Genomic DNA, 11,565 nt, shown 5'->3' with positions numbered 1-11,565 from the left:
GGGACAATTGAGTTGGTTTAAGGGAAAACCAATGATAAAAATATCAGCGCTGGGAGGGAAAACAACAATAAAAATAAGGATGTAAATATAAAAGGGGAACTTTATGTATTTTCAATATAATGATACATGTATATGAACTAATAAAAGTATAGGTAAAGATTAGAAATGAAAGTAGGACATGGCATTTCAAAAGAAAAATAAAACTAGGTTGTGTGTTTGGTTCAGTAAAAAAATTGTCTGTAGATGTTGTAAAACAAAATATAACTAACGCAGTACTTTTCTCTTTCGGAACTGACCGAGCCCGAGAGGTATTTGCATAGAGCGAGCGTGGCCTGATCTTTTGCTGCAGCTGAACACACCCTATCCAAAACAAACTGTTTCCCCTCGAAACCAGAAACCTTATCCGGGACAACCGTCATGTAATAAGCAACGAAAACACTCACTACAGTTCCAAAGAAAAACTCGCTGCCAGCAGCCCCCAGCCCCCAGAACAGTGTTAAACATTCGATTTTGCCGATATTCTTTAGGTTGCCAGGAGGCGTTACCCGACTGGTTGCTACTCTGAATATTCAGTTTCTACCAAATTTGTTTCAACTGTTACAGAACTTTCAGCTTCAACAAGCAGATGGTAGCCTATCAGTAGAAGATCAAAAGAAGCACATCAACATCATCCCCAACAGGGAATACTCTAGCTCTAGTTGGCGATACGAAAAACAAAACCGTGGCCGTAACCAGAAAGTTCAAGCAGGACACACCTTTGTGCAGAAACCATACGTTATGTTAACCGGCAAGTGTCTGGTTAAAGGCTTGGATTTATAACTGGCACCTTTACCAAGCTTGTCTCCAGGCATGGTTCCCCTACTCTAAATGGAGAGTTAAATGGTGATTATCATTATAGTATATTACTTGCTATCAAGCCGATTTGATAAGGCATGAAAGTTACCACCAAGACTAGAAGCTCCAGAATGCTGCCATATGCTGATTGGGCATGGGATTTCCAGAAAGATTGGTCCAAAGCAGAACATGCCAATTGAACACGGTTTCCTTGAGAAGACCAATTCAAAGCAAAACCAGTAAACACGGCACTAGCGCACAATATTCGGTGCAGATTGCAAGAGAAACCCCGTAAAACAAAAAAAAAACGCTGCACTGGAATTGGTTGCTGAAGCAATTGACTTTGTCATACCTGATACTGCACTGTTACTGCTAGTATATAAACATCGGTAGCATCAAAGCTCACAAGGGCACAGCTGCACACCGCTGCTATTCCCATACTCCAACGATCACAGATCCACAATCTACTAAACTAACTAGCACCATGGTTGCTGAGTGGTCAGTTGGGCTTTTCGACTGCTTTGGGGATTTCCGCACCTGTATGCAGACCTAGCTTTTGCTCTGTTCTTCTTGCACCCCTTGTACATGGGTTTCATAAGCAGCATGCAAACTTGCAAAGTACTCATCTATGTTCCGCTCCATTTCCAAACATTGCAGGTTGCTTGACTTTCTGGTGCCCCTGTGTTACCTTTGGTCGTCTTGCTGGGATTGTGGACAAAGGCTCCCCATGTAGGTGTTTCACTTAGAATTCGCGCTTGGGTTGAAGCATAAAAATCATCCATCTTTGTGGCTGAGTCTCCTTGTTTTCAGCATGCTGCATGAATGGGACCCTGTATGTTTGCCTGGCTTGCGTAGGCTGCAACTGGTTGTATTCTTGTACCAAACGCTCGGCGATGCGGTCGCAATACAACTTGAAAGCATCGCCCTGCATGGACTGCTGTGTCCACTTCTTCTGTGAGAGTTGCGCGCTATGCCAAGAGTACAAGGAGATGGAAAACCGTGGCTTCAACATGGCCAAAGGTCGCTGCGTCTTACTGAAAGAATGCATAGTCAAGAAAATTCATGCGTTTCACAAAGGCAAAGTAATCATGACTAAATCATTACATTTGCAGGATGGGAAGGTAGCAACAAGATGGTGGGGTGTGTGCAAGGCATGAAAGCACCTGGGAAGCAAGGGATGTGTTTCTAGAACATGTCTATAAAATGATGCTCTTAGCTCTCCTGTTCTCTGTTAATTTTCATTTGATGATGTTCTACAACATTCAAAGGGGAAATAAAGGCAGGCCTAGTGACTTGCTCCATTTGGTAATCAAGTTGTTAAATCTCCTTTTATCTGTCCTTGTGATTTTGATTCAGTTTTCGTACTTCCATTTATGATCTGTCACTTGAGAAGCATTATATGGTTGTAGACTGTACTGAAGTTAGTGGCCTGTGAACTAAAATGCAGTGCTCAAGCTGTAAAGCTATGAATCTCTTGACTCAATACTGACTGCCGAACTGGCATGGGGAATAAATATGGGGCATCCTGTATGCTTAAGATGTTTGAAGAAAAATATGATAACAAAAAACTACACAACAAGCAAGAAATTTCAAGAAAGATTGGACATATACAGATGCTCATAATTGCGATGGCAAAAGAAATCACACGAGAGGTAGTTCAGCCGCATGAAACATGAAACGTTGTCCTAAGAAAGATATAAACCACAGGGCAAAAAGAAATCAAACCGGAATATGGACCATGTTGCATGCATGGTGTAGTCATTTTACGTTGACTTCATGGTACCCTCTAGTCCTGTAGCCAATCAGTTCGGGCCAGATCAGCGAATTCCTCATCTCAAAACTTTAAGAGCAAGCCCTGGCACACCGAGGGGACTTTACAGTATACGATATTGGATCTCCACATAATAACTGTCCAATATTCGTTAATTACTTAGCTATCTGTAGGCTTGGACAGGGAGAAGTTATGACCAACACTTTTACAAGCTTATCACCAGGCATGGTTCCCCCATTTTAGACCGAGATCGACATGGTGATTATCATCAGTATTTTACTATCAGGCTGATTTCATACATAAGGAAAACGACGATACGGCATGGAAATTACCACCAAAGCTGGAAGCTCCAAAGTGCTGACATATGCTGATTCAGCATGGGATTTCCAAAAGATTGATCCAAAGCAGAACATGCCAATTGAACACGGTGTCCTTGGGAAGACCAATCCAAAGCCAAACCTGTAAACACAGCATTAGCGAACAACAACCGGTGCAGATTGCAAGAGAAAACTGATAAAAACAAGAAAGAAATTTCTGCACTGGAGTCGGTTGAATCAATTGACCTTTTCATATCTTCTAGCTAGTACTGCGCCATTACTACTAGTATATAAACATTGGTTGCTCACAAAGGCACAGCTGCACACCACGCTATTCCGAACTCCATAGGTTACAAATTCACAATCTACCAAACTAACTAGTACCATGGTTGCGGAGTGGTCAGTTGGGCTTTTCGACTGCCTTGACGATTTTGACATCTGTATGCAGAGCTAGCCTTTTTTTGTTCTTCTTGTGCCTCTTATACATGGGTTTTGTAAAGCAGCATGCAAAGTACTGGGGGACTGGATTATTTACCCCATTTGCAGTACTCATTTGTGTATCATTATATTTCCTAACATTGCAGGTTGCTTGACTTGCTGGTGCCCCTGTGTTACCTTTGGCCGCATTGCTGAGATTGCAGACAAAGGCTCCACATGTAGGTGTTTCTCTTAGAATTTGTGCTTGGTTTGAAGCATAAAAATCATCGATCTTCTCGGCTGACTCTCCTCGTTTTCAGCATGCTGCATGAGTGGGACCCTGTATGTTTGCCTGTCGCTCTTATGCTGCCACTGGTTGTATTCTTTTCCCAAACGCTCGGCGATGCGGTCTCAATATAACTTGCAAGAATGGCCCTTCATGGACTGGTAAGTCCACCTCCACTATCCGAGTTGCGCGCTATGCCAAGAGTACAAGGAGCTGGAAAATCGCGGCTTCAACATGGCCAAAGGTCTCTGCGTCTTACTGAAAGAAAGCATAATCATGAGTATTAATGTTAACAAAGAAGAAATAATCATGACTAAATCATGCTCTACACCATTTTCATTTGCAGGATGGAAAGGTAGCAACAAGTTTGTGGGGTGTGTGCAAGGCATGAAAGCACCAGTGAAGCAAGCGATGTGCTTCTAGAACATGTCCATGATTTGATGGCTATGAATATGATGATTGGCTCTACTGTTTTCTGTTAATTTTTGTTACGCGATGTTCTCCAACATCCAAAGGGATAATAAAGGCGGGCTTATATGACTTGCTCCATTTGGTAACCAAGTTCTTAAATATCCTTTTATCTGTCCATGTGATTTTGGTTCAATTTCTTACTTTCATTTATGTTTTCTCACACCAGCAGGCAACATATATTATGTGATCTGTTACTTGACGTCTTGATGACAGTCGAGCATTATATGGTTGTAGACCATACTGAAGTTTAGTGGCATATGAACTAAAATGTACTGCTCAATTTGTAAAGCTATGAGTCTCTTGACTTGGTACTGACCGCCGAACTGGATATGAAATATAATACTTGAAGATTGGATATCTTGTATGCTTAAGATGATTGAAGAAAAAATTATGTTAAAGAAGGCTATAGAACAAGCAAGAAAGGTTGAAAAGGTTCTGACATCTGCAGAAGCTCATAGTCGAGATGGCAAAATTTCACACAAGAGATAGTTCAGCCACACGAAACATTGTCCTAGGAAAGATTAAACCACAGGGAAAAAAGGTAAAAATCAAACCAGAATATGGACCATATTGTCAATGTCATGCATGCATGATGTAGTCCTTGTACATTGACTGCGCCATAGCCTGTCCTGTAGCCAATCAGTTTGGGACAGATCAGCAAATTCTTTAGCTCAAGACTTGCAAGAGCAAACCCTGGCACACCAACAACGGTACTTCACGGTGTATGACAAATGATCTCCACATAACTGTGCAAATTGGTCAATATCTTAGCTAGCTGTAGGTTATATAATTTGTACAGTACAGATAGCAGAGCCAGATAATGCCTCCCAAATACAAATGGACAAAACCCAAAGCGAGCACAGAACTGGAGGCGATTAAGAAACTAGAAAACAGCAACCGAAATTTGGGGCTTTTATTAAGGGTACAGTATGAGCTCCTCAAGGAAATCTCGGAAGCAGAAGATCTTATCCAACTTGAATTTACATTGAAAAGCCTCAGAAAGAGGACTGCAGTGACATTTTCCATAGCTTCAATCAGGTGTTGCACGACTAATGAAACTGAAAACATAGTGAGACTGGATTCCAATCATCGTGATCATCGTCAGCCCACGAATTCCAATCATCATAGCAGCTATTACTTGCCAAGTAATGAATGATGCAAAAGAACAAAAGGGGTCTATGCTACAACCAAAACTGGAAACTCCAAATAGCTGCCAGATGCTAACTGAGCATAAGATTTCCCGAAGGAGCAATCAAACAGAACAAGCCAAGTGAACATGATGTGACTAAAAACGCTAATTTACAGCAAAACCTGTAAACACAACATACAACATTAAAGTGCAAGAAGAAAGCAGAAAGCCCATGAGACAACAAAAATGATGCACTGGAATCTACTATGAGCAGATACTTGTGCAAACAGGCACTGATACCATGTTGTTGCTAGTTTATAAATACCAACGGGATCAAGGTATTCTTGCTCGCAAAGGCACAGCTACACACCATCTATTTCCATATTCCACAGATCACAACCACAAGAAATCAGCAGCATGTCAGGGAAGTGGTCGGTTGGGCTTTGTGACTGCTTTGGAGATTGCGGCACCTGTATGGAGAACTATCTTTCATGCTCTTCTCACAAGTCCTTATGGCTTATACATTGGGGGATTTATAAGAGTGCATTTCACTTACATCCTGATGCTTCATTTTTGTGGCTAATGCTGCAGGTTGCTTGACTTGTTGGTGCCCCTGCATTACATTTGGTCGCATTGCTGAGGTTGTGGACAGAGGCTCAGGATGAATGTGCTTCAATTACAATTTGCGCTTGGGATCAAGCATAAAAACATACATCTTGTTGGCTAACTCCCCTTGTTTCCAGCATGCTGCATGCATGGGACCCTGTATGTTTTGCTAGGATCCATAGGCTGCAACTGGTTGTATTCTTGTACCAAACGTTCCTCAATGCGGGCACAGTACAACTTCCAAGGATCACCCTGCATGGACTGCTTTGTTCACATGTGCTGTGAGAGTTGCGCACTATGCCAAGAGTACAAGCAGCTGGAAAATCGTGGCTTCAACATGTCCAAAGGTATCTCTCCTTGCTGAAACAAAATATAAAACAAAACATGCATGTTCACAACACAAGCTTTAATGACTAAAAATACTAAACTGTGATTTACATCACATTTGCAGGATGGGAAGGTAGCAACAAGATAACGGAAGGCATGGCAGCACCAGAAAAACAAGGGATGGATGTGCTTTTAGACCATGAATAAATCCAGAATTTGGTGCTTGTGATGGTTGGCACTTCTCTTCAATAGCTTTCCATTGATTCCCACTTCCCTATGCTCTTCAAACATAAAGGCAGGCTTATATCCTTGCCACATATGGTTATCAAGTGTTAAAGCTCCTTTTATGTATCCTTCTGTTTAGGTTTAATTTTCTTACTTTTACTTATACCCCAACATCAGCAGGCAACATATAGTATATAACTTGCTACTCGTTGAGCAAGCTGTTAATTGGTTATACAGGCCCATGGACTGTTACATAGAAATATACTACTCATTTCAAAATGCAACGAGTCATTAGTCCAGTAATCCACCACTCAGTGCCAAACTGGCATAAGCAAATAAGTGCTTACGTGAGGACAAAGCATCATCCCAGTAGAATTTAAATGATTAACTAAAGAATTTTGTGATAACAATGACTAGACAGGACACGAATGAATTTTTTTAAGGTTGCCATCTATAAAACCTCATAACTGAAATGTCAACACACAGAAGTTCAACTATAACAAAACATTTTCCTAAAAAAACAGGAAAAAGGTGTGTACCTAAAATCATTCTCATCAAAGTTCCATTTCTGGGGATGATCATATTTGCTATACAAGAAGGCTATAACTCCAACTGTGCGCAAATATCCACCAAAATCGCAGTGCTCTCTTTTGTAGATAGTCAATTGCACATGCTTGCATGCAGCATTTGCTGCTCATGATTTCTGTTCTCTCTGACAATATAAGACCAGTGTGCATTGGCATTTCACTTGCAAGTTCTGCAGATCTGTCGATCTTTCTCACACACATTGATTGCATCCATATGTTTGGTTTCCTTGATAAGGACCCCTTTTACACCAGAATTCCACCATTTATTCATTTAGGAGAATCCATATGTGATTGCTTTTATCCTGAAGGGGCATGCTATAATCTACAAAAAGATCAAACTGCCTGGCTGGCTGGTATTCCTGCAGTTCTCCAATTACATGTCCTGAAAAGAAAAACTAGCAGGTTGGAAATCAATTCTTATACAGATTTCCATGTGCAGATAGATGTGTCGTCTCTTCATAGCAGTGTCACTCTTATTGCTTTAGTGTATCACAAGATATCATCATTCGTTCAACAATTTGTCTAGAGGGGCATCAGGCTTACATACACCAATCACCGGTTATCATCACCAAACAACACCTTGTAAAACCTCCGTCTTTCCTCCCTCTTCTCCGCACTATCCAACAGTGCCCCTGCCTCATCTTCGAGCTCCTCTTCTTCCTTCTTCACATCAACTTCACCTTTCCTCCTCTTCTTCTCCAAATTCACAGCACGTCGACGCTGATTAAATTCGTGCAGACCCTCCTGCATCAGTTCCCCGAGTCTATCCTTTGCTGCCACCACTGGATCCTTCACCCTCAGCTCAGACCCCTCGTAACCCTCACGGAGCACCGCCGTGTGAATCTTATACCGATTCGACACATAGAAGAGGCAAGAATGCCGGAGCAGCATCCTAGCTGTGTCTTCTGGCAGCCCAAACTCCCATCTGAAGTGCTCTAGCTTCATAACCGAAATCTTCTTCCACAAGGTGAGCGAAAGAAGCTCGTGAACCACAGCCACGGCACGCTTCTCAGCCTGTGCGTCTGTGCCAGGCACTGCCCCGTCCTCCGAGTAGGGCGAAATGTAGGGTGTGGCGTTGAAGTCCTCCATCTTGTCGTGGGACTTGGCCCAAGAGGACGGCAACGAGCAGGTGAACCGCGGGAGGGAGTTGCTCGCCGAGGCAGCGGCCTCGATGGCAGAGACCGTGCGGGAAGGGACCCACCGGAGCAGCTCCAGCTCTGCGGCATTGCGGCGGTGAGGGTACGGGTTGGCGAGGCGGAAGAGATCGGTGTGGGCTGGGAGGATGCGGAGAAGGTAGTCGTCGGGGAGGCCGAGCGGGCCGCGCAGCGCGGCGAGCTTGGAGACCGGGAGGCGGCGCCCGCGGGTGAGCATGAGGACGCGCGCGAGGCGGTCGGCCATGGCCGGCTCGGACGCGGTGACGGCGGCCTCCTCGGCGTCGACGAGCTCCGCCATCCGCTTGGTGAAGCCGAAGCAGAGCTCCCCGCCGCTCCCGGCCGGGCCTTCGCCGGTGAAGAGCTCGAAGCAGGAGGGATACTTGCGGAGCCAGTTGGCGGCGCGGCCGAGGAGGTCGAGCGTCTTGAAGCGGGACTGGAGGAGGCGGACGGGGGCGGAGCGGGACGGGAAGCGGAGGAGGAGGCGCTTGATCTGGTTGTTCACGATCCAGCGCCGGTTGCGGCGGAGGGCCGCCTCCAGAGCCGGGTCCTTCGGAGACGACCACCGCGCCATGAACGCCCTTCAGCGGCGGCGGTGGCGGCAGGAAAGGGGTAATGAGAGTGATTGGGCTTGTTTTGCTCATGGGCTGATAGTCTATTTTATCTGGGATGGTGCTACTCGGCTCTGGATTGCGTTTGCCTAAAAGAAAAAGAAAAAAAAGGCTATGGATTGCGTTCATTTGGTTAACGTGGCTAGACTAAGAAAAATGGGACCTCCTATTAGGCGTCATATAAAAAGATATAAAAAGCAACTAGTTGACGAGCGCTTATTCGGAAGCCTCTCAACGATCATTTGTGGGTAGGCTGAGAGCGCGCTCTCGGCTGCCGCCACGTGTCGCGCTCTGGGCGTTTCTTCTGGATTTTTGTTTTTCTTTCACATGTTTTTGGCTTTTTAAATGGTTTTTCTAGATTTTTTTGGCTTTTTGCTTTTTGATCAGTCTTCCTTAACTTTTGGAAAAAAAATAAATTTGAAAAATAAATATTTCATGAAAAACGCATGTTTTTGCTACCACGAGAGGCATGATTTTGCTTCCGTGAATGGCACGACTTTGTTTTTACGAGAGGCACAAACATGCTTCTCAGAAAATGGAAAAAATGCATTTTTTTCTTCCGCGAGAGGCACAGTCGTGTCTCTTGGAAACAAAAAAAATGTGTTAATCTATTTTTTTTCTTCCACTAGAGGCATGGGTTTTTTTAGTCGTGATTCTCGGAAACGGAAAAAGGCGTGTTTTCTATTTTTCTTTTCTTCCGCGAGTTGCACGGTTTTGCTTGCGCGAGAGGCACGATTGTGCTTTCGCAAGAGGCACGACCGTGCCTCTTTTGGAAAAGGAACAAACAGTGCTTCCGGTTCAGTTTTTTCGTCCAGTTTTTTGTAGAAAAAATCCGTCAAAACCTATCAACATGGAATCTAGTTTTGAAGATCTCAACACGGGGAATCCAAGGATGAAAACGATTCAAGATTTGGACACACGATTTAAGAGATAAAATATTTTGAATAAATGAATCTACGAAAAAGGGAAAACTCTCAGGTTGCGACAAATGATGCACATGCAGCACGCCACTTTGTCACAACCCAAGGAGACGGGAGTGGTCAATTAGTGATATCGGCCTTATAACTTGCTACTCAAAGCAGCGCCCAGTTGGGCCGGCCCACGAACACGCTACACAGAACACATAAGAGCTAAAAAACAAGCCATTGTCTTCACGTAGAAGTGTGCATAACCAACTATAGTGAATGATAAAAGCGTCAACAATATAAGAACATGCGGCCGCGCTATTTATTGCATGTGTATTGTATCACTTAGTTTTCTGAAATATTTCAAAAATCATGAATTTGAATAACTTCATTGATTTAGAAAAAATTCATCATTTTCTAAGAAAAGTTCACAAATTAAAAAGGAGTTTCATCAATTTAAAAAAACCTTGAATTTCAAAAAAAAGTTCATCAAATTTGAAAAAAAGAATCTTCAAATTTGAAAGAAAATCATTGAATTTGGAAAATGTTCACCGAATTTAAAAAAAAGTTCATCATTTAAAAAATCATCAATTTTAAAAGAGTTCATTAGTTTTGAAAAAAGTTCATCAATTTTGAAAAAAACATTTATTTTGAAAAAAGATCTTCAATTTTTTTTAAAAAATCATCAATTTAAAAAAAAAGTTCATTCAACTTAAAACGAAAAAAAGATAAAATAATAAAAACTGAACAAAACCATTTCGAATAAAAAGGTAAAACAGGAAAAGAAAAAAGAAATAGAAAAAAAGAAAGACGTAAGAAGAAAAGAATGAAGAATATACATCTAAGCACATGAATTGAGGACGGTGGGGTAGTTAGTGCGGCCTACAAATGACCAGGAGTTCGCCAGTTCGGATCACTTCGAAGGCGTGCGTGCAGTTTTTGGGGTTTTAACAACATAAAAGAATAAAAGAAAGCTCGTCTGCAAAAACAATAGCAACGGCGCCTCAAGCGTCAAATATGGAATGCCCAAGAAATGGATAACATGGCTCCCAACTCCTCCTATTTGGCACCCTCAACACCGGTTATAGGCTTCAAACTCCGGAACTCATAGTTTAACCTTCAAAAAATGTGTGCGTGATGTGAGTTTCAAACTCCGGACCTCATAGTTTACAATCACCCGCAGTAACAACCTATTGTGCCTGCTTACTTCTATGTCAAATATAACGCTAAAAATTTCAAAACACTTTCCCCGTCTAGTTTCCTTTTTTAGTTTGTTTGGTTGGTTTTTGTAGCGATCCGGCCTCAGACAATCAAATCTCTGTATATAAGTGGCATTCCTGGATCGGTAATACTGACACACACAGTATTCGAGAATCTATAACAGAGTTCAATCACACATTTATTACATCAAATGTCTCAAAAGAGAACTTATTACAATAATATGACTGAAGGCCATCTAAATAAGATAACAGCGGAAGCTTCGAAGGTACTCCCTCCGGTCCTTTTTACTCTGCACATTGTATTTGCCGAAAGTCAAACTTTGCTAAGTTTGACCAACTTTATATTAGAAATTATTAGCATCTATAATATCTAATAAATATAATATGAAAATATATTTCAAGATGAATCTAATGATATTGGTGTTGTTATGTGAATGTCTATAATTTTTTATATAAACTTGGTCAAAGTTGGATGAGATTAACTTCAAACAAACCTAATATGCAGAGTAAAAAGGACCGGAGGGAGTAAATGAGTCCATCAACTCCAACGGCATAGCTGAGTGTACGACAACGATCTAGCGCACCTTACTCTTCGTCTGAAAACTCTGTTACATAATACGTTGCAGCCTGTGTAGGTCAGCACATGGAATATGCTGGCAAAATAACACTATAGAGCAATGAACAGAAAACAACTATCACTACATGCAT

At 42.3% G+C, this 11,565-nt stretch overlaps 2 protein-coding genes and 1 pseudogene across 5 annotated transcripts; 2 read left to right on the top strand and 1 right to left on the bottom strand.

The window, feature by feature from the left end:
- Nucleotides 1–1,175: 1,175 nt before the first annotated feature.
- On the top strand, nt 1,176–2,163 carry LOC125520786 (cell number regulator 11-like). The gene is made up of 4 exons (XM_048685808.2): nt 1,176–1,373; nt 1,492–1,563; nt 1,645–1,854; nt 1,947–2,163. The coding sequence occupies exons 1-4, from the start codon at nt 1,319–1,321 to the stop codon at nt 2,021–2,023; spliced, it is 414 nt and encodes a 137-aa protein (XP_048541765.2). The 5' UTR covers nt 1,176–1,318; the 3' UTR covers nt 2,024–2,163.
- A 763-nt stretch (nt 2,164–2,926) lies between these two features.
- LOC147958921 (cell number regulator 11-like) lies at nt 2,927–6,897 on the top strand (annotated as a pseudogene).
- LOC125520785 (protein WHAT'S THIS FACTOR 1 homolog, chloroplastic) lies at nt 5,374–8,780 on the bottom strand. 4 transcript variants are annotated; one of them, XM_087532688.1, is made up of 4 exons: nt 6,923–8,780; nt 5,939–6,191; nt 5,782–5,838; nt 5,374–5,695 (listed from the first exon to the last, which is right to left on the bottom strand). In XM_087532688.1, the coding sequence occupies exon 1, from the start codon at nt 8,693–8,695 to the stop codon at nt 7,523–7,525; it is 1,173 nt and encodes a 390-aa protein (XP_087388814.1). In that variant the 5' UTR covers nt 8,696–8,780; the 3' UTR covers nt 5,374–5,695; nt 5,782–5,838; nt 5,939–6,191; nt 6,923–7,522. The 4 variants fall into 4 exon arrangements, with proteins under 4 accessions (XP_087388814.1, XP_048541763.2, XP_087388813.1 ...); XM_048685806.2 differs by having other exon boundaries at nt 5,782–6,191; XM_087532687.1 differs by having other exon boundaries at nt 5,374–5,838.
- Between the last annotated feature and the right edge of the window lie 2,785 nt (nt 8,781–11,565).

This window comes from Triticum urartu, chromosome 7A (assembly GCF_056163025.1).
Source record: "Triticum urartu cultivar PI428250 chromosome 7A, HENAU_Tu73, whole genome shotgun sequence".
In the NCBI taxonomy this organism is placed as follows: domain Eukaryota; kingdom Viridiplantae; phylum Streptophyta; class Magnoliopsida; order Poales; family Poaceae; genus Triticum; species Triticum urartu.
Note: the sequence above shows the minus strand (reverse complement) of the source record. Positions and strands in the feature narration are given on the sequence as shown.

What these genes read in the sequence shown, in the direction of transcription:
- LOC125520786 (XM_048685808.2), top strand. Translation starts at nt 1,319, where the DNA reads ATGGTTGCTGAGTGGTCAGTTGGGCTTTTCGACTGCTTTGGGGATTTC. An exon ending in CTTTGGGGATTTCCGCACCT is followed by an intron (nt 1,374 to 1,491) that starts GTATGCAGACCT and finishes CAAACATTGCAG; the next exon opens with GTTGCTTGACTTTCTGGTGC. An exon ending in TGGCTTCAACATGGCCAAAG is followed by an intron (nt 1,855 to 1,946) that starts GTCGCTGCGTCT and finishes TTACATTTGCAG; the next exon opens with GATGGGAAGGTAGCAACAAG.
- LOC125520785 (XM_048685805.2), bottom strand. Translation starts at nt 8,695, where the DNA reads ATGGCGCGGTGGTCGTCTCCGAAGGACCCGGCTCTGGAGGCGGCCCTC.